Genomic DNA, 27,951 nt, shown 5'->3' with positions numbered 1-27,951 from the left:
TAGTGGTTAGAGACAGGTAGCCTAGTGGTTAGAGACAGTTAGCCTAGTGGTTAGAGACAGGTAGCCTAGTGGTTAGAGACAGGTAGCCTAGTGGTTAGAGACAGGTAGCCTAGTGGTTAGAGACAGGTAGCCTAGTGGTTAGAGACAGTTAGCCTAGTGGTTAGAGACAGGTAGCCTAGTGGTTAGAGACAGGTAGCCTAGTGGTTAGAGACAGTTAGCCTAGTGGTTAGAGACAGTTAGCCTAGTGGTTAGAGACAGGTAGCCTAGTGGTTAGAGACAGTTAGCCTAGTGGTTAGAGACAGGTAGCCTAGTGGTTAGAGACAGGTAGCCTAGTGGTTAGAGACAGCCTAGTGGTTTGAGACAGGTAGCCTAGTGGTTAGAGACAGCCTAGTGGTTAGAGACAGGTAGCCTAGTGGTTAGAGACAGCCTAGTGGTTAGAGACAGGTAGCCTAGTGGTTAGAGACAGGTAGCCTAGTGGTTAGAGACAGGTAGCCTAGTGGTTAGAGCGTTGGGCCAGTATCGAATCCCCGAGCTGACAAGGTAGAAATCTGTCATTCTGCCCCTGAACAAGGCAGTTAACCCACTGTTCCCCGGTAGGCTGTCATTGTAAATAAGAATTTGTTCTTAGCTGACTTGCCTAGTTAAATAAAAAAAATATTGTGACACAAGATAGGTTTAATTTAGAGAATAAATAGTTTCACAAGATTGTATCTATGGCATAATTCCTGTTCAATAGCCAGACATCAAGTCAATAATGAATCTCATTATCAAACACTGATCTGCATATTTATACAAATTCGTGAGAATACAACACACACGCATGCATGTGACAAGTCACAAATAATATTCAGTACATTACTGTTTCAAACATTGTGTCATTTTTGCTTTTTTCACTGACTCCTTGTCCCGGTCCACATCCAAATCATCATCATCGAAGTTGGAGGAGCAGAACATAGAGAAGCCAGAGAAAAGCCCAGCTCAAAACACTTCCTCTTTTTAGGGTTGGCAGCAGAATCTCCAGCAGGGGTCTGGCCCTTACTGTTGACTGCTTTAAGTCTTTGCCTCCACTAACCCTTGCCTTTGTCCTATCCTCTGTAGAGGCTTTAGCTTGCGTCCCTGTCCTCTGCTGTATGTGATAGCTTGTGTCCTTGTGTCCTGTTGCCCTGCTTTAAGCTCTATGGAGGAGGTTACCTGAGCCCCTGATGTAGGAGTTGTTTTTGGGGTTGTAAACACCCTGGCCTTTTGTGGTTGTGAAGGAGAACCTGGAGAGTTTGGCCAGGGTAGAGGCCGCCACAGTGGGCTTTGGGTGGTCTGGCTGTAATGGGGGTGGTGGTGGCTCTGTGGGGGTTGTTGATGTACTTCTGTTCTCACCTGGAGCCATACTGCTTGGTCTGCTCAGCAGCTGCTGGCGTTTCTGCTCTGTCCCATGATCCCCCCCACTACCACCACCACCCTCTGCCCTGGGACCACTGACCTCTGGGCTCAGGTCACATGACACCTCAGTGAAAAAGTATTTATCATCAGACTGAACCCTCAGTCTTGACTTCTTGGCTGCACTGCTGCCCTCTGCTGGCCTGTCTTTGTAACGCTGTTTCTCACTCTCCCTTTTCTGTTCTGTCTTTCTCTGTAGCAGAATAAGCTATGTTATGATTGTCTCTGTTCTCTGGGTTTGCTTTGCTATGTGGACCTCTATTCTCTGTGTGAAAGTCTGAGCTGTCAGGATAAGGGGAGAGGTTTAGTGTGGGACATATTCTCTCTTGCCTTAAATGTGAACCCTGTGAAGAGTGCAGTTCTTCTCCCCATGCCCCCACAGTATCAGAGGGGTCTTGGTCTCCAGACGGAAGGTTACAAGGGACATAGTTCTTCTTTGAGTTGCATTTCTTCCCTGCTCGAGGTGTGCTGTGGGAGGGCAGGGAGTCTGTGGAGAAGGCCTGCTCTAGATGGTCTAGATGGCAGGTTTCGGGCCTGCTTTGAGGAAGAGTTGTGGTTATCTTGTGTGGATGTTGCGGTTGTGCTGTGTGGATGTTGTAATGGGTGAGGTGATGATGGGTGAGGTGGTGTCTCCTTCCCCCACTGGGCTGGCCAGTGAGTGGAACCAGTCCAGTCCACTCTCTGAGTCTGTGGTGATGTCAGAGCGCCCCGGACCCCTTATTGGAGCGTTAGAGCTCTTCTCTACGTAATGACAACCAATGCTCAGATCACTGTGTTGTGCAGAGGAGTACATTTTTCTGTTCTACTTTAGGGGAGCATGGCTCATTATTCTGCAGCCTAAAGAAAGCACAATGACTCACTATATATGAGAGGGAATTCTTAATCCTTCACGGAGAATTGTATTCAGTATTTTCACTGGGCTAGGTTTCAGAGATAATATGTTGGTGGGGAGATGTTATAAAGTTTTTAAAATTTTTATTTCACCTTTATTTAACCAGGTAGGCTAGTTGAGAACAAGTTCTCATTTGCAACTGCGACCTGGCCAAGATAAAGCATAGCAGTGTGAACAGACAACACAGAGTTACACATGGAGTAAACAATTAACAAGTCAATAACACAGTAGAAAAAAAAATCTATATACATTGTGTGCAAAAGGTATGAGGAGGTAGGCGAATAATTACAATTTTGCAGATTAACACTGGAGTGATAAATGATCAGATGGTCATGTACAGGTAGAGATATTGGTGTGCAAAAGAGCAGAAAGTAAATAAATATAAACAGTATGGGGATGAGGTAGGTAAAATTGGGTGGGCTATTTACTGATAGACTATGTACAGCTGCAGGGATCGGTTAGCTGCTTGGATAGCAGATGTTTGAAGTTGGTGAGGGAGATAAAAGTCTCCAACTTCAGCGATTTTTGCAATTCGTTCCAGTCACAGGCAGCAGAGAACTGGAACGAAAGGCGGCCAAATTAGGTGTTGGCTTTAGGGATGATCAGTGAGATACACCTGCTGGAGCGCGTGCTACGGGTGGGTGTTGCCATCGTGAGCAGTGAACTGAGATAAGGCGGAGCTTTACCTAGCATGGACTTGTAGATGACCTGGAGCCAGTGGGTCTGGCGACGAATATGTAGCGAGGGCCAGCCGACTAGAGCATACAGGTCGCAGTGGTGGGTGGTATAAGGTGCTTTAGTAACAAAATGGATGGCACTGTGATAAACTGCATCCAGTTTGCTGAGTAGAGTATTGGAAGCTATTTTGTAGATGACATCGCCGAAGTCGAGGATCGGTAGGATAGTCAGTTTTACTAGCGTAAGTTTGGCGGCGTGAGTGAAGGAGGCTTTGTTACGGAATAGAAAGCCGACTCTAGATTTGATTTTAGATTGGAGATGTTTTATATGAGTCTGGAAGGAGAGTTTACAGTCTAGCCAGACACCTAGGTACTTATAGATGTCCACATATTCTAGGTCGGAACAATCCAGGGTGGTGATGCTAGTCGGGCGTGCGGGTGCAAGCAGCGAACGGTTGAAAAGCATGCATTTGGTTTTACTAGCATTTAAGAGCAGTTGGAGGCCACGGAAGGAGTGTTGTATGGCATTGAAGCTCGTTTGGAGGTTAGATAGCACAGTGTCCAAGGACGGGCCGGAAGTATACAGAATGGTGTCGTATGCGTAGAGGTGGATCAGTGAATCGCCCGCAGCAAGAGCAACATCATTGATATATACAGGGAAAAGAGTCGGCCCGAGAATTGAACCCTGTGGCACCCCAGCTGTTGGCCGAGGTTGGAGTAGCCAGGAGGAAGGCATGGCCAGCCGTTGAGAAATGCTTGTTGAAGTTTTCAATAATCATGGATTTATCGGTAGTGACTGTGTTACCTAGCCTCAGTGCAGTGGGCAGCTGGGAGGAGGTGCTCTTGTTCTCCATGGACTTTACAGTGTCCCAGAACTTTTTGGAGTTAGAGCTACAGGATGCATATTTCTGCCTGAAGAAGCTGGCCTTTGCTTTCCTGACTGACTGCGTGTATTGGTTCCTGACTTCCCTGAACAGTTGCATATCGCGGGTACTATTCGATGCTATTGCAGTCCGCCACAGGATGTTTTTGTGCTGGTCGAGGGCAGTCAGGTCTGGAGTGAACCAAGGGCTGTATCTGTTCTTAGTTCTGCATTTTTTGAACGGAGCATGCTCATCTAAAATGGTGAGGAAGTTACTTTTAAAGAATGACCAGGCATCCTCAACTGACGGGATGAGGTCAATATCCTTCCAGGATACCCGGGCGAGGTCGATTAGAAAGGACTGCTCGCAGAAGTGTTTTAGGGAGCGTTTGACAGTGATGAGGGGTGGTCGTTTGACTGCGGATCCGTAGCGGATACAGGCAATGAAGCAGTGATCGCTGAGCTCCTGATTGAAGACAGCGGAGGTGTATTTGGAGGGCCAGTTGGTCAGGATGACGTCTATGAGGGTGCCCTTGTTTACAGATTTAGGGTTGTACCTGGTGGGTTCCTTGATGATTTGTGTGAGATTGAGGGCATCAAACTTAGATTGTAGGACTGCCGGGGTGTTAAGCATATCCCAGTTTAGGTCACCTAACAGAACAAACTCTGAAGCTAGATGGGGGGCGATCAACTCACAAATGGTGTCCAGGGCACAGCTGGGAGCTGAGGGGGGTCGGTAGCAGGCGGCAACAGTGAGAGACTTATTTCTGGAGTAATTTTTTAAATTAGTAGTTTGAACTGTTTGGGTATCGACCTGGAAAGTATGACATTACTTTGCAGGCTATCTCTGCAGTAGACTGCAACTCCTCCCCCTTTGGCAGTTCTATCTTGATGGAAAATGTTATAGTTGGGTATGGAAATCTCAGAATTTTTGTTGGCCTTCCTGAGCTAGGATTCAGACACGGCAAGGACATCAGGGTTAGCAGAGTGTGCTAAAGCAGTGAGTAAAACAAACTTAGGGAGGAGGCTTTTGATGCTTCTGATAAGTGGGATTTATACTGAACAAAAATATAAACGCAACATGTAAAGTGTTGGTCCCATGTTTCATGAGCTGAAATTAAAGATCCCAGAAATGTTCCATACGCACAAAAAGCTTATTTCTCTCAAATGTTGTGCACAAATTAGTTCACATCCCTGTTAGTGAGAATTTCTCATTTGCCAAGATAATTCATCCACCTGACAGGTGTGGCATATCAAGAATATGATTAAACAGCATGATCATTACATAGGTTCACCTTGTGCTGGGGACAATAAAAGGCTACTCTAAAATGTGCAGTTTTGTCACAATACCACAGATGTCACAGATGTCTCTTGTTTTGAGAGAGAAGAATTGGCATGCTGACTACAGGAATGTCCACCACAGCTGTTGACAGATAACTGAATGTTAATTTCTCTACCATAAGCTGCCTCCAACATAGTTTTAGAAAATGTGGCAGTACTTCCAACCGGCCTCACAACCGCAGACTAGGTGTAACCATGCCAGTCCAGGACCTCAACATCCAGCTTCTTCACCTGCGGAATCGTCTGAGACCAGCGCCCCGGACAGCTGATGAAACTGTGGATTTGCACAACTGAAGAATTTCTGCACAAACTGTCAGAACCCCTCTCAGGGAAGCTCATCTGTGTGCTCGTCATCCTTACCAGGGTCTTGGCCTGACTGCAGTTCGGTGTGTCGTAAGCGACTTCAGTGGGCAAATACTCACCTTCAATGGTCACTGGCATGCTGGAGAAGTGTCATCTTCACAGATGAATCCCAGTTTCAACTGTACCGGGTAGATAGCAGGCAGCGTGTATGGCGTTGTGTGGGTGAGCAGTTTGCTGATGTCAACGTTGTGAACAGAGTGCCCCGTGGTGGCGGTGGGGTTAAGCTACGGACAACGAACAGAATTGCATTTTATCGATGGCAATTTGAATGCACAAAAATACCGTGACGAGATCCTGAGGCCCATCGTCATGCCATTCATCCGCCGCCATCAGCCCATGTTTTAGCATGATAATGCACGATACCATGTCGCAAGGATCTTTACACAATTTGCGGAAGCTCATAATGTCCCAATTCTTCCATGGCTTGCATACGAACCAGATACGTCACCCCTTGAGCACCTTTGGGATGCTCTGGATCGATGTGTATGACAGCGTGTTCCAGTTCCAATATCCAGAAACTTCGCACAGCCATTGAAGAGGAGTGGGGACAACATTCCACAGGCAACAATCAACAGCCTGATCAACTCTATGTGAAGGAGATGTGTCGTGCTGCATGAGGCAAATAAAGGTCACACCAGATACTGACTGGTTTTCTGATCCACATTCCTACCTTTAAAAAAAAAAGGTATCAGTGACCAACAGATGCATATCTGTATTCCCAGTTATGTGAAATCCATAGATTAGGGCCTAATGAATGTATTACAATTGACTGATTTCCATATATGAACTGTAACTCAGTAAAACCTTTGAAATTGCTGCATGTTGCATTTATATAATTTGTTCAGTGTAGTTTGAAAATAGTATGTGTGTGTGCTTAGTCTGGGCATTTCGTACTCTTGACAGGTTTCCCATTTTCCAGTTCTGCATAGGTTCATACACCACAAAACATTGTCCTTTGAGTCTCCACAATTATAACTCGCGCTCATCGTCTCACCTTGAGAGCCTGTCCATCTCCTTGTTGGGGATGTGCAGGAGCTGGAGTCCCTCCAGAACGAACTGACACTGTGTCCGGTACTGCTGACTGGGGTTGTCAGGAAATGGCATGTGAAGAGCATTTCTATCTCCCAGGAGAGCGCCCCCTAAGGCTCAGACACACAACCAATCTCCCAGACACTTGCCTTTCCATTTCCATTTCATGTGATGCGTGTCATGAAGTGTTGGGCTAATGACATTACACTCAATGAAATTGCAAAATGTGACGTCATATCACGGTTTCCTAGCTGCGTAGTGCACTCCGTGACAGAGACCTCGACAACAGCATCCTCCACATGGAAACATCAACCTGGCACGTGCTGCAAGGGACCAAGGGAAACATAATACGCCGTTTGATCACATATGAACGACTATAGTATAAAACATTCGTATAATAAATATTATTCTAAATATGGATTATTACAGTTTCAGTAAATACTAAACACCTTAGTAAATTAACTAAACCTAATTGAGTGCAGAAGGAAAATAATGATATTATATTTGTCCCACGCTCTGCGAGGCGGCTGAGGCTCTCCTGCATGCGGTCGGTGGTGTGGGCTGCGTTCCTGCTGTCGCTTTGCTTCTGCAACTGGTAGTAGCCTCTGGACAGAATGGAGTTGGCCTCCTCAGACACCCGCGGCTGCAGCCTCTTGGTAAGGCAGAAATAGGCCTTCCTCTTCTCCATGCACCACAGAGACTCCTATGACTGGCTGGGAGCTCCTGGAGGGCAGATGATGGCGTTATTATTATCAGGGTCTTATTCATTATCAAATCAAATTTGCATTTGTCACATGTGCCGAATACAACCTTACCGTGAAATGATTACTTACAAGTCACCAGACAGAAGGACTGAAATCAGGAAGGGACTACCTGAACTTGTTTATTAAGAATTGTTTTCAGTTGCAAAACATTTTTTGCTACATTTTTCCCTAATGAGTAGGACCCGGCCTTCAGTAACCACAGCTCTGAGTGGTCGTCTTGATAATGACACAGAGCACCAATTAAACTTAGGCGATGACGTAGAGAGTATACATCATTGGCTTTTATTCAACATAGCTCTTCCTCATGCAAGTAGTGTGGGAATTATATTATGCAAATCATCATGTGCTGGCTTCCGGGGAAGAGACCAGACAAGGTCTCAAGTCTAATTTGCAGCGTAGCGTAGCTTAACTTACCGATATCATATCCCAGTGATTCTCCTCTGTAATTGGTGGAAATCTCAGGCACTAAGAGCAGTGCTATTACACTCCACTTCTAGAGAGATGGTTTTATTTGATCCCTGTTCTGTACTTCAACTGATCCTATGTCATTAATTGCCCGGAGAGTCCTACCACCTGGTTTTCCAGGTCTGAATCAATCTCTAACACCCAGTAGGACCAGGACCAGGTCAAAACGGCTGAACAGGGATCTGGCAAGGGCCACGTTGACCGACACAGGCACGTTGGGGTCCTCCTGGCCCTTACGGGTTGGATGCTGCCAAGATGGTTGTCCCGGTGTTCAGTTTACACACAATGCTGGGAAAGACAGAGGGAAATACAGAGGGAAATACAGAGGGAATTAGACAACAAAAAAATCAATGAAGGAAATAGAAAGACGCATTATGTGTCATTATGTCATTATCTTTTTAATGCCTACTGACATTATCGTGTTCGACATGTCTAACTCTCAACCCACAACAGAAGTAAAGACCAATTTTGAGTGCAAGATAGGAATTCTATGCAGTAGAGCAAGAGGCTTTATAGAACCGCCCTCTGGAATTATATTATGACTATATACATATAAAAAGTGTATTTTCTTTACCCTGCACCTTGGCCACGGTGATGGTCTGCTTCTCCATGGTTCCGTGGATACTGGTGCGGTCGTGCTCTTTGATGCTGTTGAACAACAGAGCTCCTGCCTCTAGATGCCACTCCCAAGAGTCCTTCACGGCTGCCACCGTGACACACACTGCATTTTTTACTACTATAAGTGGTTATTTCATGGATTCTTCGAAGCAAAGTGCACTGTATCAGATGCACCAGCAGAGGGCAGACAGACCTGCGGAAGGAGAGAAGATCCCAGCAGTGAGGACTGAGAGGGGAGTGATTTTAGCAGCGTACTTCAGAAACTTCCCACCTGCAGAAGATGAAACTCGCCTAAACAAAGACCTAATTACAGATCTAGAATCAGATATTAACATGGACACGGTTATTTGCAGTATATAAGATACAGTTGAAGTCGGAAGTTTACATACACTTAGGTTGGAGTCATTAAAACTTGTTTTTCAACCACTCCACAAATTATAGTTTTGGCAAGTCAGTTAGGACATCTACTTTGTGCATGACACAAGTAATTTTCCCAACAATTGTTTACAGACAGATTACTTCACTTATAATTCACTGTATCACAATTCCAGTCGGTCAGAAGTTTATATACACTAAGTTGACTGTGCCTTTAAACAGCTTGGGAAATTCCAGAAGATGATGTCATGGCTTTAGAAGCTTCTGATAGGCTAATTGACATCATTTGAGTCAATTGGAGGTGTACCTGTGGATGTATTTCAAGGCCTACCTCCATACTCAGTGCCTCTTTGCTTGACATCATGGGAAAATCAAAAGAAATCAGCCAATACCGCAGCAAAATAAATTGGAGACCTCCACAAGTCTGGTTCATCCTTGGGAGCAATTTCCAAATGCCTGAAGATACCACATTCATCTGTACAAACAATAGTACGCAAGTATAAACACAATGGGACCACGCAGCCGTCATCCGCTCAGTAAGGATACGCATTCTGTCTCCTAGAGATGAACGTACTTTGGTGCGAAAAGTGCAAATCAATCCCAGAACAACAGCAAAGGACCTTGTGAAGATGCTGGATTAAACAGGTACAAAAGTATCTATATCCACAGTAAAATGAGTCCTATATCGACATAACCTGAAAGGCCGCTCAGCAAGGATGAAGCCACTGCTCCAAAACCGCCATAAAAAACAGACTACGGTTTGCAACTGCACATGGGGACAAAGATCGTACTTTTTGGAGAAATGTCCTCTGGTCTGATGAAACAAAAATAAAACTTTTTGGCCATAATGACCATCGTTATGTGTGAAGGAAAAAGGGGGAGGATATAAGCCGAAGAACACCATCCCAACCATGAAGCACGGGAGTATCAGCATCATGTTGTGGGGGTGCTTTGCTGCAGGAGGGACTGGTGCACTTCACAAAATAGTTAGCATCATGACGAAGGACAATTGTGTGGATATACTGAAGCAACGTCTCAAGACTTCAGTCAGGAAGTTAAAGCTTGGTTGCAAATGGGTCTTCCAAATTGACAATGACCCCAAGCATACTTTCAAAGTTGTGGCAAAATGGCTTTAAGGACAACAAAATCAAGGTATTGGAGTGGCCATCACAAAGCCCTGACCTCAATCCTACAGAACATTTGTGGGCAGAACTGAAAAAGCTTGTGCGAGCAAGGAGGCCTACAAATCTGACTCCGTTACATCAGCTCTGTCAGGAGGAATGGGCCAAAATTTACCTAACTTATTGTGGGAAGCTTGTGGAAGGCTACCTGAAGCGTTTGACCCAAGTTAAATAATTTATAGGCAATGCTATCAAATACTAATTGAGTGTATGTAAATTTCTAACCCACTGGAAATGTGATGAAAGAAATAAAAGCAGAATAATTAATTATCTCTACTATTATTCTGACATTTCACATTCTTAAAATAAAGTGGTGATCCTAACTGACCTAAGACAGGGAATTTTTTACTAGGAATAAATGTCAGGCATTGTGAAAAACTGAGTTTAATGTATTTGGCTAAGGTGTATGTAAACTTCCAACTTCAACTGTATGTGAGAGAAATGGGCCCATGTTTAGAACAAGGATACATACCTCTTACCTTTGTTCCAGAGGGATCTATTCTTTGCACCCCACCGGCTAACACCATAGCAACAGATAACTTAATTACGTACATTCCAAACACCTGTGGGCACAGACTCATGAGAATCTGCTTCCTGCCTTCGGAATGGAAAAAGAACACCAATCAAATTCCATAAACTCTTCATGTCCATCTCATCTCATAGTATTTATCAGGTAATAATGACTATTACATAAATGTAAAAGTAGTATTTAAATCTATATGGCAACAGTTAGTTAGGTTAGTTTCTATGTACCAGCTATAGGGTCATGTTTGCAATTGTCCCAGAGCTAGTCAAACTCCTTCTGCATGTCCTCTAGGACCAGAGCTGCCATGGTCTGCTCATTGTTCACTTCAATAAAGTTGGCTTTCAACACCAGATCCAGTTCACAATGTGCGCCCTCATACAGGGGCTTCCATCGCTGACAAACTACTCCATGCACTGTGACATCGTCTTGTTGACAATTTTAATTACAATAATGAGATTTTAGAAAATCAGCCCAACATTCATTGTGATGTCACTAATCCCTTTAAAAACATTCCTATTCATTAAAAAAGACTCCTATTCATCTATTATAACTTCATCTTGGGTGAAAGCCAATCATACAGTATTGTGATGTTATCATAAACAAAATTACACCCCAATGTAACATCCATATATCATACAGTATTATGACATCATTGGTCACGCATCACACTGTGGAATTACAATATTCAGTGATGTCACAATCTACCTGGCAACATAATGATGTCACCTCTGCAAAACAAATAATTGTTTAAAAAAAATCCCATAATATGACAACATCCTTTATGTAACAAATCACACTGTGACGCCAACTGTAATACTGCATCATAGTGATAACCCACTGGGCACACACTGGTTGAATCAAGTTATGTTGAACCAACGTGGAATAGACTTTGAATTGACATCTGTGCCCAGTGGGAAGTGAAGTCATAGTGACCAGTGTTACCTGATTTACAGCTGTCCACCAGATCATCCTCCAGAATGACCACCATGGAATACTGCCCACAGACAGCCTGAACCTGGACACCCAGATCAGCAGGGAAAGGGGGGCTGCAGTCTGATCAAATATAGGCTTACAATTTCTGTTTGCAGATGTTATTTAATAGGCTATTCCACCTTCAACCCACAGTAGGGTTGTACAATGTGTAAAACAGAGCTACAGCCCCTTGTCCCCCAGCCAGTCAATCACCTGCTCATGGATCTTAATCTGCGGTTAGTCCCTGCAAGCTGCTGGGTAGGTGAACTTGGTGGCAGGTGAACTTGGAGTTGCAGAGGTCCTGGTTGGGGCAGTAGGTGGGAGCTCCATCCGGCAGTAGGTGGGCAAGTCGGTTTGCAGGGAGAGCACATGACGGCACACATTTAGTCCCTTGTACTACAGGACCTTGGTCACACTGGTGCGGATGACCGTGTCTGTTACGAACAGGAAGTGACCCGCGTTCCGAGACTTGGGGATGTTCTCCCTGGTGAGCTCTGGACACAGAGGAAGATCTGAGACATGATGACACATTCAGCAGACTTTAAATCAAAATTGATAATACAACTGCACCAACATCCCCAAGTCTCGGAACGCGGGTCACTTCCTGTTCGTAACAGACACGGTCATCCGCACCAGTGTGACCAAGGTCCTGTAGTACAAGGGACTAAATGTGTGCCGTCATGTGCTCAAGTTCAGCATTACTTGTCATGCTCAATATACACCACCAGATGGGGATCTCTACCCACTCTTGTATTGAGGAGAGATCGCTTACATCTTGCATGAGTCAAATAAAACACACTACATAGAAGATTGAAAAAATGCTTGGCCTACACATCTGGCACAAGTTGTTGCCTTGCTGTACATCTGTTAAGTAGCCTACAGTATTGATTTTCAGTGGATAAAAGTACCTAATGGAGAGAGTTCTAAGGGAGAAGCCTAGCCATCTTTTATTTTAACAGGTAGCTTAAAAGTGCCCGCATACTAGGTTTGGTTTGCTCCTAGCAGAACTTAGTTGGGCAAAGTAAATGTCTGTGCCTCGCATACTTCCTTCAAAGACCTTTGCTTAAAAATGTAAAATATTACTGTTTGTTCCTATTGAGACGCCGTAGCAACAACATAGCCGGTATACACTTCTAAAAATAGTCTGAATTCATCTAAAATAAGGCCAGCATCCCGGAGTCGCCGCTTCACTGTTGACATTGAGACTGGTGTTTTGCGGGTACTCTTTATTGAAGCTGACAGTTGAGGACTTGTGAGGTGTCTGTTTCTCAAACTAGACACTCTAAAGTACTTGTCCTCTTCCTCAGTTGTCCACTCTTTCTATTCTGGTTAGAGACAGTTTGCGCTGTTCTGTGAAGGGAGTAGTACACAGCATTGCACGAGATCTTCACTTTCTTGGCAATTTCTCAGCATGGAATAGCCTTCATTTCTCAGAACAAGAATAGACTGATGAGTTTCAGAGGAAAGTGCTTTGTTTCTGGCCATTTTGAGTCTGTAATCAAACCCACAAATGCTGATGCTCCAGATACTCAACTAGTCTAAAGAAGGCCAGTTTTATGGCTTCTTTAATCAGAACAGTTTTCAGCTGTGCTAACATAATTGCAAAAGGGGTTTTCTAATGATCAATTAGCCTTTTAAAATGATCAACTTGGATTAGCTAACACAACATGCCATTGGAACACAGGAGTGATTGTTGCTGATAATGGGCCTCTGTAGATATTGTAGATTATCCATAAAAAATCAGCTGTTTCCAGCTACAATAGTACATTTACAACATTAACAATGTCTACACTGTATTTCAGATGAATTTGATGTTCTTTAAATGGACAAAAATGTTTGCTTTTCTTTCAAAAACGGTAGTGTACATATGACCTCAATTACCTTGATTAACCTGTACCCCCGCACATGGACTCGTTAACGGTGCCCCCTGTATATAGCCTCGTTACCGTTATTTTATTGTGTTACAATTTTTTATTTTTTTAATGTATTTTTTGTGAAAATATTTTCTTACTTACTTAAAAAAAAAAATGCATTATTGGTTAAAGGCTTGTAAGCAATGTTCCCACTAAGCTGTGTGCTTACCGGGTAAAAATTAAAATGCTTTAAAGTACTACTTAAGTAGTTTTTGGGGTATCTGTACTTTACTTTATTATTTATATTTTTGGCAACTTTTACTTTTACTTCACTACATTCCTAATGAAAATAATGTACTTTTTACTAAATACATTTTCCCTGACACCCAAAAGTACTCGTTACATTTTGACAGGAAAATGGTCCAATTCACACACTAATCAAGAGAACATCTCTGGTCATCCCTACTGCCTCTGATCTGGCGGACTCACTAAACACAAATGCTTCGTTTGTAAATGATGTCTGGGTGTTGGAGTGTGCCCCTGGCTATCCATCAATTTATAAAAAAACAAGAAAATGGTGCTGTCTGGATTGCTTTATATAGGGAATTTGAAATGACTTATACTTTTACTTTTGATACTTAAGTACATTTTAGCAATTCCATTTACTTTTGATACGTAAGTATATTTAAAACCAAATACGTTTAGACCTTTACTCAAGTAGAATTTTACTGGGTGACTTCTCTTTTAGTTTAGTAATTTTCTATTAAGGTATCTTTACTTTTACTCAAGTATGATAATTGAGTACTTTTTCCACCACTGCGCAGCTCCCCGGGACTGCGGTGCAGAACAAATATCAGCCCGCACAGAGAAGCACTTAAACTAAAGTTTTCCATGTTAGTTAACACTATCAATGTTTCCCTTTCCTGTGGGAATTGTGATCGAATTGTGATCGAATCAACACAATATTACCCACTTTCAATGCAACATATCGAAACCAAAACGAACTATGCAATATTTAATATGCAATATTAAAGATATTTTGTTGTAGGCAGGACACATCGGTGTAGGATTGTATTGCATTGACACTGCACGACTCTACCCGTACTCTACACAGACCGGTGTGCCATAAACAATCAGAACCGGAATAGGCCTAAATGCAAATAGACCATTGCCATATATGGATCTGTGCCATTCACTTTGAACTGAACTGTTTTTACAGCATGACCGGTTGTGATTAAATTGCGTTTGTTTTGAGATCAAAGTGAGAGCTACATGTAGCAACGTGTGCACTTTTGTTCATATCCTTTGCTAGTTAGTGAGATATTAGCCCATTTATAGATCATTTGTAGTCAGCAATGAGGGCGTGACTGCTTCCTACAAGAGCACAAAATGTGTGCATTTCTTGACATCTTTGAAAAGTGAGTCAGGTAAAGAGTTTTTTTTTGTCTTAAAGAGGCAGTGTTGTATTTTGAGATATGCATGAATAAGCTAAGTAGCCAATAGGCAGAGGGTAGTATAACTTGTCTGATTCTGTGTAATAATGGTATGGGAATAATGATGCATTTTATTTTGTAAAGTTGTTTTATGCATCAAACAAGATTTTCAGTCACAACAGGTTCATGTCGAGCCCTGCAGCTTTTCTTCAAAAGTCTCATGGAATGTAGACCTACATTGAACACCACACATGGGCTGCTACTGTAGGCTGAATGATAGAACAGCTATTTCCGTGTTAAAATGTATGCATTTTCTTGATTGTTTTTGATGGTAGGCCACTCTGGTATGCCTACATTAGGATCAATTAGCCACAGTAGCCTACTTGACCACTGTTAAAACTAACTTAAATCGGGTACAGCCTCAGTGTTCACAGTAAACTCGCCCTGGAAGTTGCACAGAACTTTCACAATGTTCAAGTTTGCACTCAGCAGAATAGAAATGTGCTCAGTGATGAAAACATTTGGAGGGAACATTGCTTGCGAGGAAGCATTTCACGGCAAGGTTTGCACCCGTTGTATTCGTTGCATGTGGCAAATAAAATTGGATTTGGATTTGATTTAATAGGTGACATTGCTCTTCTTTCATCCCACGCACTGACAAAATATAAAAGGAAAATAGGCCTTTATGGTGGATCCAATGCAATATTCCAGCCCACCAAATGCTATCATGGACTCACGGAACATATCATCTCTCTCCATCTAGCATCTTAAATGGCATTCACATTGTACGTCCACATCTTCAGTGCTTTTACATGAAGCCCTGTCCATTTTCTCAGTGAGATTAGACAACGCCGATTTAAGATGCAGCCCACATACAGCGGTCCTCTCCACAGAGAGACATACTTTGTATTTCGAGCGAGCAACATGTTGAAAACATCGAGTCATCAAAAGAGCCCAGCATACCCTGAGGAGAAAGATATTGGTCTGACCTTAAACATTGCCGTGTAGTAGTAACATTCCCCAGCAGAACACACACGGCTACATCACCAAGAGCCCTTTGAAGCGCATCCTCTGGCTAATTATAACACTGCTGTCTGTACCAGTGAGACCCCAGACTGCAGTGCACAATGGCTAAAGTAATTAGGTGTGGAGGTTGACCTAGGACAGCTGACACAGGAAAATGTTTAAACCGGTACTTTGTTTTGGTTCTAAGCGGTTCAGAACTTTATTTTTCTGGTCGGAATAGTTGAACAGAACACAATAATGGTGAATCATCATGAAGGAAGTCGACAATCTGTCAAATCCTTTTCAATCCTTGTCATATGAAGATAAATTATAGATAAAACGTATCGGTGTTCATCGGCCGTTGGACATAAACATTACACAACAAGGTGGAAATCGCAAATTCAGTAATGAGTGGTTTGAAAGGAATCAGTGGCTAACTGCAAGCATTGCAAAGCAATCACTAGCCTGCTACTCAGTGGAGTGAGTGTGTGGGTCCAAGTCTGGGTTTAAGGGTCTCTTTTCCAAGCTTAAAAGGATAAACATTGGCCACGCTGCCAATCCAGCATGACTTATTCCGTGTTTGAAACAACTGGAAATTCGGAACTGGGAAATCTCAGACTTCAGTGAGTTCAAGACAACTGGAAACTCTGAAAGAAACAAGCTCCAACTGGGAAAATAAGTTTGGAACGGTCATCCAACTCGGAATTCCAAGTCGGGAACGTGGGCCCCTATCACTGACGTCATAATTCAACTTTTTTTTCTCCAGAGTTTCTAGTTGTCTTGAAAGCGCCATAAATCCAGAGAATGCCAAACTTTAAATGACAACGTTTGAAGACACGAAGGACCTCTGCACGACCTTCCTGTTCACATGAAACACAACAAGGTGAGTCCAAAAATGTCTTGTACTGTATGCTGCTGCATAAATTATGTAATGTGACAGGGAGTGCAGAGCATTCGGAAGTATTCAAACCTCTTGACATTTTCCACATTTAGGTTATAATTACATATATTTTTTCCTCATCAATCTACACACAATACCCCATAATGACAAAGAAAAACAGTTTTTTATACATTTTTGAAAATGTATAAAGAAAAAAACTGAAATAGCACATTTACATAAGTATTCAGACCCTTTACTCAGTACTTTGTTGAAGCACCTTTGGTAGAGATTAAAGCTTTGAGTCTTCTTGGGTATGACGCTACAAGCGTGGCACACCTGTATTTGGGGAGTTTCTCCTATCCTCTAAAGCTCTGTCAAGTTGGAAAGGGTCCCGAAGCCACTCCTGCGTTGTCTTGGTTGAGTGCTTAGGGTCGTTGTTCTGTTGGAAGGTGAACCTTCGCCCCAGTCTGAGGTCCTGAGCGCTCTGGAGCAGGTTTTCATCAAGGATCTCTCTGTTCTTTGCTCTGTTCATCTTTCCCTTGATCCTGACTAGTCTCCCAGTCCCTGCTGCTGAAAAACAACCCCACAGCATGATGCTACCACCACCATGCTTCACCATAGGGATGGTGCCTGGTTTCCTCCAGACGTGACGCTTGGCATTCAGGCCAAAGAGTTCAATCTTGGTTTCATCAGACCAAAGAATATTGTTTCTCATGGTCTGAGAGTCTTTAGGTGTCTTTTGGCAAACTCCATGCAGGCTGTCATGTGCCTTTTACTGAGGAGTGGCTTCCGTCTGGCCACTCTACTACAAAGGCCTGATTGGTGGAGTGCTGCAGAGATGCTTGTCCTTCTGGAAGGTTCTCCCATCTCCACAGAGGTACTCTGGAGCTCTGTCAGAGTGACCATCGGGTTCTTGGTCACCTCCTTGACTAAGGCCCTTCTCCCCCGATTGCTCAGTTTGGCCGGGCGGCCAGCTCTAGGAAGAGTCTTGGTTGTTCCAAACTTCTTCCATTTAAGAATGATGAAGGCCACTGCGTTCTTGGGGACCTTCAATGTTGCAGATCTGTGCTTCGGACAATTCCTTCAACCTCATGGCTCGGTTTTTGCTCTGACATGCACTGTCAACTTTGGGACCTTATATAGACATCATGTCACGCCCTGACCTTAGAGAGCCTTGTTTATTCTCTATTTCGTTAGGTCAGGGTGTGACTTGGGTGGGCAAATCTATGTTTCTACTTCTTTGTTGCCCTAGTATGGTTCCCAATCAGTTTATCGTTGTCTCTGATTGGGGATCATACTTAGGCAGCCCTTTTTCCCACCTTATATTGGGATCTTGTTTTTGTGTAACTGCCTGTGAGCAGCCCAGAACGTCACGTTTCGTTTGTGTTTGTTTTGTTTGGCGAGTTTCGATTTATTAAAATATGTGGAACTCTACGCACGCTGTGCCTTGGTCCGCTCATTTCAACGCACGTGACAAATCAATTGAATTTACAACAGGTGTACTCCAATCAAGTTGTAGAAACATCTCAAGGATGATCAATGGAAACAGGATGCACCTGAGCTTAATTCAGAGTCTCATAGCAAAGAGTGAAAACATATGTAAATAAAGTATTTCTGTTTTTTTTATACATTTGCAAAACAATATGAAAACCTGTTTTCGCTTTGTCATTATGGGGTATTGTGTGTAGATTGATTAATATGTTATTTTCATTTAATCCATTTTAGAATAAGGCTGTAACGTAACAAAATGTTTTAAAAAAGGGGTCTGAATACTTTCCGAATGAACTGTACATATAACTAGGAATAAAGGGACTAGGGAACAGGATAGATAATAAAGAATAGCAGCAGCTTAAGTAATGAGTCAAAAAAGTTAATGCAAAAAGAGTGCAACGTAAGAAAATGTGGAAAAAGTCAAAGGGTCTGAATACTTTCCAAATGCACTGTATACGGTAGCTAAGAAAGCAATACTAAGTGTATGTTGTGCAGTAAACTGTTAGTAGTTCATGTGCCTCACCCTAATAATTTGCTCCCTTTACCCCTAATAACTTAGCCTACTGTTCTGACTTGGTGGTGCACATGTAGCCTGTAGCTTGTTTTAGAGAAATGTCATCATCGGATATTGTAAGAGCTTTTATTGTCTGCTTATATGCCCCCTTTATTTATCCTACGGTGTACAGGGAGAATACTGTAAGAACGGCCCACGTTCTGAATTCTATCGCTGTACATTTCAAAAGTGCTGAACATTGACTACGTCCCTTCTCGCTCGCTCATTAAAGTCTTAATCAAAATTACGGATAGCCTCTTATCCACTCATTGTCCCCTTATGCCATAGTTTGTTCATCTCAATTGTCAGTAGAAACCACATTTGTTTAAGCAAGTCAGCCATATCAGCTATGCTTTTTTAAAGGCAGTAAATGAGACTGAATGAACTGTTTCGCTGCCAAACATAGCTCTGCTGGTTTGGATTTTGCACTGACCAATATGGCTGCCATTTTCACCCCATTCTGGAACTTTGAGGGTCTATAATATAGTCCCTCTACTAATATTATTGGATCTCTATGTTAAGGGCCTCTTACCTGTGATTCGGGCATGCAGGTGGTGTTTGACCTTGTGCCAGCCTTGCTGTGTTGAGTTCACTGACACCGTCTTGGCGGCTCTGTGAAGGGCGTTGTTGAAGATGTTGACCCCTCGCTGGGGTAGGCGTTAAAGTAGTCTCCCACCTCCATGTTGGCTTCGAATAGTGTCATGGTGTTGCTGACCACCGAGTAGTGGGCATCTTCATCAAGCGCCAGAAGGATCTGCATGATGTCAGTCGTGTGGTGCTCTGTTACATACGCCTCAAACACTTGCCCTATCAGAGCTACCAGCTCAGGTTTATCAACGTCCTGGATCTGCAGGGGTGGAATATGCTTTAAATGCAACAAGCTGTGTAATGTATGCAATGATCTATGCAGCCAGATGACATCTCATATAGACCCAAAGGGCTCATCTGTAGTGTCTGGCTAGTAAACTGATGGTGAAATTGGTAGTAGAGGCAAATGTGGACAGCAATCTATCAGGTTGGTGATAGTGCGTTAGTACTATACGCTAGGAGATGCATTCGCGTCAAGCAAATGCGCGTGGACCAGAGTTTGTGTGTTCTATTCTGGAGAAACAACTGGTGTATGCAGAGACGTGTTTGTCAACACTGACAACTTTGGTGAGTTACAAAAATATATTGAAGTAAGTCACTAAACAAAGCCGGAAAATAATTCCTCTGGAGGGCCGAAGATCCCAAACCACCGCGAAGAGAGACGGTTCGCTAAGTGTGTCGTTGGATCGAAAGAAAAGCACCGCTGCTCTCGTCTCAGCTTCCTCCATTTAAATCTTACATGAACATAAAAATGATTCCCCTATACCGACGACGGATCAGCTTCTAGCGATATTACCACCGCTGGAAATGGTCTTTATTATGCTTACTAAATAATAATGCCATGAATCACAGATTGGTCACATCATTGCCCTGTTACACGTCATGAAATATACTGAGGCAAATAACTACAGACAGCAGCCTAATTGTAACGATTGTCGTTGGTGGAAGAAGGAGTAGACCAAAGCGTAGCGTGGTACGTGTTCATGATGCCTTTAATAAACTGAACCCTGAATACAAACAAACAAGAGAATAAAGGAAAACCGAAACAGTCCCGTATGGTGAAAACACTGTCACGGAAAATAACTACCCACAAATCATAGTGGGAAAACAGGCAGTATGGTTCTCAATCAGAGACAACATTCGACAGCTGCCTCTGATTGGGAACCATACCAGGCCAAACACAGAAATACAAAACATAGAACAAAAACATAGAATGCCCACCCCAACTCACGCCCTGACCAAACTAAAACAGAGACATAAAAAAGGAACTAAGGTCAGGACGTGACACTAATGAAATCTCCAATTTGGACTCCAGACCAAAGGACAAATTTCCACCGGTCTAATGTCCATTGCTCATGTTTCTTGCCCCAAGCAAGTCTCTTCTTATTATTGGTGTCCTTTAGTACTGGTTTCTTTGCAGCAATTCGACCATAAAGGCCTGATTCACACAGTCTCCTCTGAACAGTTGATGTTGAGATGTGTCTATTCCTTGAGCTCTGTGAAGCATTTATTTGGGCTGCAATTTCTGAGGCTGGTAACCCAAATGAACTTATCCTCTGCAGCAGGAGTAACTCTGGGTCTTCCATTCCTGTGGCGGACCTCATGAGAGCCAGTTTCATCATAGTTCTTGATGGTTTTTGCGACTGCGCTTGAATAACTTTCAAAGTTCTTGAAATATTCCATATTGACTGACCTTCATGTCTTAAAGTAATGATGGACAGTCCTTTCTCTTTGCTTATTTGAGCTGTTCTTGCCATAATACGGACAATCTTTTATCAAATCTGGCAATCTACCTTGTCACAACACAACTGATTGGCTCAGGTGCATTATTAAGGGGGAAAGAAATTCCACAAATTAACTTTTAAGAAGGAACACCTGTTAATTGAAATGTATTTCATTCAACTAGGCAAGTCAGTTATTTACAATAACTGACTCTTATTTACAATGACGGCTAAGGAACCGTGGGTTAACTGCCTCATTGAGAACGGCAGATTTCTACCTTGTCAGTTTAGGGATTCGATCCAGCAACCCTTCGGTTAATGTCCCAACGCTCTAACCACTAGGCTGCCTGCCACCCCAATTTATATATATATATATAACACACTACCGGTCAAAAGTTTTAGAATACTGTCTCGGATTCCCCCGGTACTGCTGCCCTTCCGTGCACTACCGGTCAGTTTTACCCTCAAAAGTTTGACAATATATATTTAAGCTAACCCCAAACTGTTTTCCTAACCTTAACCTAATTCTCCAAACAAGCTACATTAATTATCCTAACCTGCTGCGTAAGGTCTTTGAACCTGCTATGAAAAGTCAAATCTGACATTAACTTGACAAAAGCTGGATCCCTTCTAGCCCATGACCTTTAAGAACTTTGGAACTTTCCTCTGGATTCACACATTCAGTACTCCCACAGGGGTGTTCAAAACTATAACATGAAATAAACATCATGGCACTGTCTTAAAATACTCACTATGGATTAAATGCTGCATTTAAATCCACAATAATTCAGTAGAAAACATGTGCTTTTTTATGTGGGTCAAAATAATCTGAAATTGCTTTTATGGCAGGAACCCCTTATATTTTCTGATTTGTTAGCGCCTATGTCTATCCAAAATAAATGTGCAGCTGCAAGGCTATCACATGCCACAACAGGACCAGAGAAATTCACCTGAACCAGACCTAAACACAGACACAGTAAATACCTGTACATACTTTGACCTAAAACAGTGTAAAACGCAATTTCAAAACATAATGGAGTTCATTCAAACACCTTATAATGAAATATTTTCTGCAGAAGTTGGGATTCTATGGCACAGTACTTTATGGTACAAATCCTCCATAAATTGAAAGGCCCCCCCAAAAAAGACAGCACACATATCATGATTAAATGTCACAATAATTATTTATTAGTTAAGCATACATAGTATAATATAAATATAAAATATGCAATTTATTTTTAAAATTGGTGAGACATCATTATATCTGTGTTGAGACAACCATACAAACAGTTTAATTCTACCAAAATTGGTTATGCGTCTGTAACAAACTCTCGCTATGGTGCCATTCTAAAATAAGGTACAGAGAGAGGACAATTTACTGTAGCAGCATATGCATCACTCTTTAGAAACTGCAGAAAAGAAAACGTCAAACATACTCATCGGCACTGTACAAACAAGGAACCCGTTCACGGTGAAGTAATCAACAGAATGAAATGGAGTGGGAGATCATTAAATAATGTTCTTTTTTTTGTTTGTTGTATTTTTCGTTTCCTATGGTTGACATGCTCTCGAGTTGCAAAAGTCAGAAAGTGAAGTACTGGGCGAACCACTCCTGGCGCTGGTGGTCGGGGGATCCTACGGGTGACTCTTCTGTCTCAGGAGGGCTACACAGGGGGGCACACCACAACAGCAGCACAGTTACACAATACAGGACATTATTGACTAAGGAATCGTTATTACACCTTGGTGTTGAGTCATTTGATTTAAATCTCTGGGTTTTATGCCTATGTGATGTGTTTGTGAATGTTCCTTAGTGTCGTCGGTATAGTCATTCATCCAGTTCAGAGGATAATGGGATTTTGCTGCGGCAGTATAGATTTGATGATCTGCTCTTAAGTGTGAATGTTTCCTAGAAAACAATAACATTTCCATTGCGCTAACCTGCCTTTAACCCTGTTAAGTGTGCTCATTTCTAAGAGCCCGCGGCTCTACTAACTCTAACTTTTCTGTTTTACATGATCGTCCAGACATGAGATTTTGTGAGATGAAATTACAAGACCATGCGATTGTTAATCTTTGACTCAGGTCCTCGGGGGACCACGCTGTCTTGGTTATACAAATATGTGAATGCATCTATTAAAAATCCTATATACTACGTTCATACTACTTGTCTGTAGTTTCTGAAAAGCCAATGCAATTGTAACCAAGGAAAACTTCTGAGAGGGAAAATGTATTGAAAGACCATAACCTTGCCTATTGTTGTTTGTTCTAAGTCTACCTAAGATATAGCATATTCAACCTAATGCATTTCACTGGGTTTGCTGGCTTGGCATTGACAAATTCACAATAACTGCCAACAAACATCACTGTATTCGAACATTGCAGCTTTATTCCACATAAAATAACCTTTGCTCTTTGCCTATAGAGCTAGATATATCTCTGGCTGTCTGTCTGGCTGCCTGGTGTCTAGGGCCCTCCCTCAGCCTCAATTGTTCAGGGGTCGTAGCCCGTTGATGGGCACCAGATGCCTCCTATCTATGAAGGGATTGACATCCGACTGTCTGGAGAGCCAAAAAGGAGGAGAGAATGAGTGGGAGGAGAAGTCTCATTGAAATGTCAGTACAGAACAAACCGTAATAATGTGAAGCGCTCTCCTCTCAACAACTAGAGTGTACAACGAGTTCAAGATGAAAATATCTCAGTGATTTATGACCCAACTTTATATTGCAGTTGATATTTGACAAACACAAAGGCAAGGAAATTGCAGTCTGGGAATCTGATAAAGAACTGTGTAACTTCAGATATTTTGAGTTTTAATTTCCTACTATGGTTATTTCCACAGTTGTTATGTGAAATAACATCCTCTGAACTTAAAGGTTTTATTATTATTATCATGACTAGATACAAATGAATAAACACAGCCTGCACTCATTCTGCACTGCACCAACTGCACTGCCCTAACTGAGCTGAAGTTTTTAAATAAAAGACAGGTGGCTTCTTCATCCTGTGCGGGGCCTTGAACTGTTTGTCTCTGAGAACTATCCTAAAATATCTCCTCTGTGATCATTCTCTCCTCAGTCTCAGTAGCCTCCATTGCAGCAAACCCAATTGAATGCTCAATTGGTCTGTTCATCACCAATTTCGGATCCAGAGAATACCTGGGCTGAGACGGACAGGGCTGACTTCAACAACATCAAAAGCTAGAAGCAGAGAAATGGCATAAGCACGCATGCTAGTGTTTTTCATCGGGAAAACTCAAGTATTTATGTACATGTATTGTACTACACATTTGCTTGTGAGCTGAATTAAGAAGTTCTATTGATCTAGGTATCTTCTCTGAGAACTGAAGCGTGTGTGTTCTGGTATAGACCTTGTGAATCGAAATAGGGCAGCACTTCAGGAGCACTGCACGCTACGAGATCGGGGCAGCCTTTGAATAATCTGAAAGCAAATATGTAAAACATGGCACCATTGTGTCATCATTTGCCCCATTGCAGTTTGGTTAATACGAGTGGTATGTGCTTCAGCAGGTATGTGGTATGTGGAGGTGCATCTGTTGCTAAGTGTAAACAGGGACACCTTGCCAGGGGCTGAGACAGACAGGCCATGTGTGTGATGCAGTGATGGGAGAGTCCCATAACAATGGAGGGCAGCCCCGCGCAAATCCGCCACGCCGACTCATCTGCAACTTATTTACATAGCAGCATGCAGCAAAGGCAACAGAAACGCCCAAAGCTCAGAGGCACAGTGCACACGGGTACAGATAGATAACAAGTGCAGCAATTGTCAGAAACCTAAGCACCGGATGGGTGCAGGCAGCACAAGCTAGTACAACACATGCACAAGAGAGTACCACATTAACATGTGTGCTTAATACACATGAACAGAATTATAGCTGGAAGCACAACAGCGAGCAAAGCAATGCCAAGGCACAAGAGAGAGAGGCGTTCATTGATGAGAGGGAGAGTGTTGTTGTTATTGGAGGCTTCAGTTAGACGTTCACACATCCACACACACGCAAGAAAATACCACCACCGATATTTTCCTCATGTAAAATCAAAACAATTTCACATCAAGGTGGACAACAAAGTGCAGTAAGTGCGACAAGCCTGGAGGCCGGTGAGGAGGAGGGGGTTTAACAGAACAATAACAACATCACCAATGAGTTGTAGGCCTATAACTTCCAGAACAAACTGAACAATTAACACAACGCAGAGACACAAAGAGACAACTCCTAGCGTGCACACTTCAGTTAGCATGTTAAGAGTGACGGTGGGGGTGGGGGAGGGGTAGTGGTACACATGCTCCTTTTGCATTCCAATGCCATTTTCAAAGCTTATGTATTTACTATACTTTATAATAGTATAGTAAAGTGTTGATACATCTCCAGCAGTGTGTGTAAGTTCAGCTGGAATATATTTTGTTGTGTGTTTGAAAAGAAACCCTCTTGTGAAGTCACTGACTTCGCGGTATAAAGTAAAGATGAATTGACATAGAAGTGTATGGGGGGGGGGGGAGATTGTGGGAGCTCTGCCTCTCTCCGAAAGCTAATTCTCAGGGGATGCAATCAAAGCCTCGCAAAAACTGCAGGCAAAGACAAAAACCATCATGTCCTTCAAATAGAATAGCAATCAAGAGGGAATCCTGGGATGAACCCTCAGCCTGCTGGCAACAGGCAGCACGCAACTTAATCTATTATTCAAGGTAATTAAAGTTCCAGACTGGAGTGCTTAAATGTTTTTTTTGTCATTCCTAATTTAACGCTCTTTGTTTATCAGAGCGAGGTCTGACAGAGAGGGGGGAAGAACATCAACATTCGCCAGTGAGGGTCACATTGAGAAGTTTCTTTTAAAGACTGAAGCCCAACATAAAGGGATATGACAGCTGACTCTGGAGAGGTTTGTATGAAAGCTGCCTATCTGCAGCTGTATGGGCCGCAGGTCAGGGCAAGCCTCTGTCTGTCTGTGTGTCAGTGTGCTTGACCCCTGGGCCTGCCCATGGTGTGGACGGAGGCGTCAGCGGCGAGGGAGGGGCGGCGCTCACCTCATGAATTTCTTGGGCTCTGTCGGAGGGGTCGGTGGGGGCAGAGGTTTGCTAGTGTTGAGCTCAAGGTGGTGAATGGGGGAGTTGGGGATAGGCTCTAGGCGGTTGGGTTGGGGTTGCCCGCTCCCCATCCCTGTTCCTGTCGCCTCCAGAGCCCTGAGGTTTGGAGAGCTGCTGAATCGGTTTGCTGATTTGTCATTCTTTCTCTGTTGCTACACAGTAGGACAAAAACACAAACAAATGGGAAAAATAGGGAAAGCTAGTCCAATGGGAAAAAAAGACTGCTGTGTGTATATATATATATATATATATATATATATTTATATATTTCTCATTCTCTTGGAGGATTTATGTGGATGGATGCTTTCTGATGGTCAAGCTCGCACCACTCAGCTAGTGAAGCAACAGTCGCTCTCAGCTTTCTGTAAACTAAGATGGGCAAAAAAGGGATGCATCAAAGGAAGAGGCTACAGAAAGTTCACACTAACAAAGAATGGCTTGGAAAGCAAAGGAGAACTGGATGTCTGAACAGGGAGATAACACACATACACACTGACTAACACACACACACACACACACACACACACACACACACACACACACACACACACACACACACAAAAATGTACAAACACACATAATATTGGAAGTTATAGAACTTGAAATGGAGTCAACAGTTACATATTGACCATGCAGAGTGATCCATTCAACTGGGAGACAGGGGATTGCTATGTTTACATTGGAATGGGACACAACTTCTCTCCACTAAAGGATGGAATGGTTCCAATGGAAATCAAAGCTAAATATACGTGGACAATCTCCACTTCAATCATTCTCTACAACGACGTACAGGCAACTGGTTTAGGCCTGTAATGATCGGGATGGTTCCCTAATGGTTTCAAATTGTCACCGGTAGCTTTGGGGCTTCACAAAGTGTCAAAGACTGGCTCAGATGAGCCATATGGCTCTAATCAACTGATGGTCAGTGTTAGTCCAGAGGTGTGTTAGCCTTGTGTCTGTCTGTGTGGTGTGCAAGCGGTCAGCTCACCTTGATGAGGGGATTTATTACTCCCACGTTGGGACTGGTGTTGAACACTTTGTTGAAGTTGGTCTCTCTGTTCACCAACTCCAGCTGGTAGAACTTTTTGTCGTCCTGCACGTCCACAGAGAGAAGCCAGTTAGGTCACGGCGCTCTGGGTTCGTGATGGAGCATCTCACTGATGTTTTACGACACACCTCACATACTCGGTCTACAATGGGGCTTAGCAGTACCGGGTGATAGCACTGGCTAAAGTCAGAGGGCTTTCTATCCACTCTCTCTAGTGCCACAGATACTTTGTCACCAATACAGTATGCTGGATAACCTGTCTGAATGCATCGCTGGGACTCGAGGGCTGTAACATAGCTCTCTGAGTCTACTGCTGCTGTATGAGAACTCTTAGGTCATGCAGGGCTACAGCACTCCATAGTCTGGTCTACTATTGTCTGGAGGTAGACAGGCATGCAGGCTCCATGTCTAGGATTGTTGGGTAAAACCACAAAAGGGCATCCTGTAGGCCATCTTGTTCTGTGTACATACACTTACCACCAGCTTCTTGACGAGGGACTCCCTCTCAGTCACCATGTCCTTTAGCTCAGCGATCACCTGCAGGTCCTCAGGCCGGCTCTCCCTGTTCCGGAACTTATCCTCTGTGCCCTCCAGCCTGGGGGAGAGGAGGGGCCCATTAGGGCTCAGATGTCTCACAGTTTGTTTGTGTGACGTGATAATAAAAGATCAGCTTGGGGATATGAGCATTAATACATGCAGACACTGAGGGACCATGTTTTGAAAGATTCCCTTCCCTTACCTACAGTTCAATAGTAAAGCATTAGCTTTTAACTCTCCTAG

General features: G+C 43.1%; 1 protein-coding gene and 1 pseudogene across 3 annotated transcripts in view; both read right to left on the bottom strand.

The window, feature by feature from the left end:
* Positions 1-855: 855 nt before the first annotated feature.
* Positions 856-20,998, bottom strand: LOC139408027 (DNA helicase MCM9-like; annotated as a pseudogene).
* A 1,274-nt stretch (positions 20,999-22,272) lies between these two features.
* LOC139407137 (protein FAM184A-like) overlaps positions 22,273-27,951 on the bottom strand; it is a 171,015-nt gene continuing 165,336 nt past the window's right edge. Inside the window, exons 16-19 of one of the 3 annotated variants that reach the window (XM_071150581.1) lie at positions 27,649-27,766; positions 27,112-27,216; positions 26,064-26,275; positions 22,273-22,684 (exon numbers count right to left, since the gene is read on the bottom strand). In XM_071150581.1, the coding sequence (XP_071006682.1) occupies positions 22,603-22,684; positions 26,064-26,275; positions 27,112-27,216; positions 27,649-27,766 (517 nt within the window). In that variant the 3' untranslated portion in view covers positions 22,273-22,602. Of the gene's footprint in view, positions 22,685-26,063; positions 26,276-27,102; positions 27,217-27,648; positions 27,767-27,951 lie in introns of those variants that run through there. The other 2 variants (XM_071150582.1, XM_071150584.1) reach the window with 2 other exon arrangements.

Source organism: Oncorhynchus clarkii, chromosome 4 (assembly GCF_045791955.1).
Source record: "Oncorhynchus clarkii lewisi isolate Uvic-CL-2024 chromosome 4, UVic_Ocla_1.0, whole genome shotgun sequence".
NCBI classification, from domain to species: Eukaryota; Metazoa; Chordata; class Actinopteri; order Salmoniformes; family Salmonidae; genus Oncorhynchus; species Oncorhynchus clarkii.
Note: the sequence above shows the minus strand (reverse complement) of the source record. Positions and strands in the feature narration are given on the sequence as shown.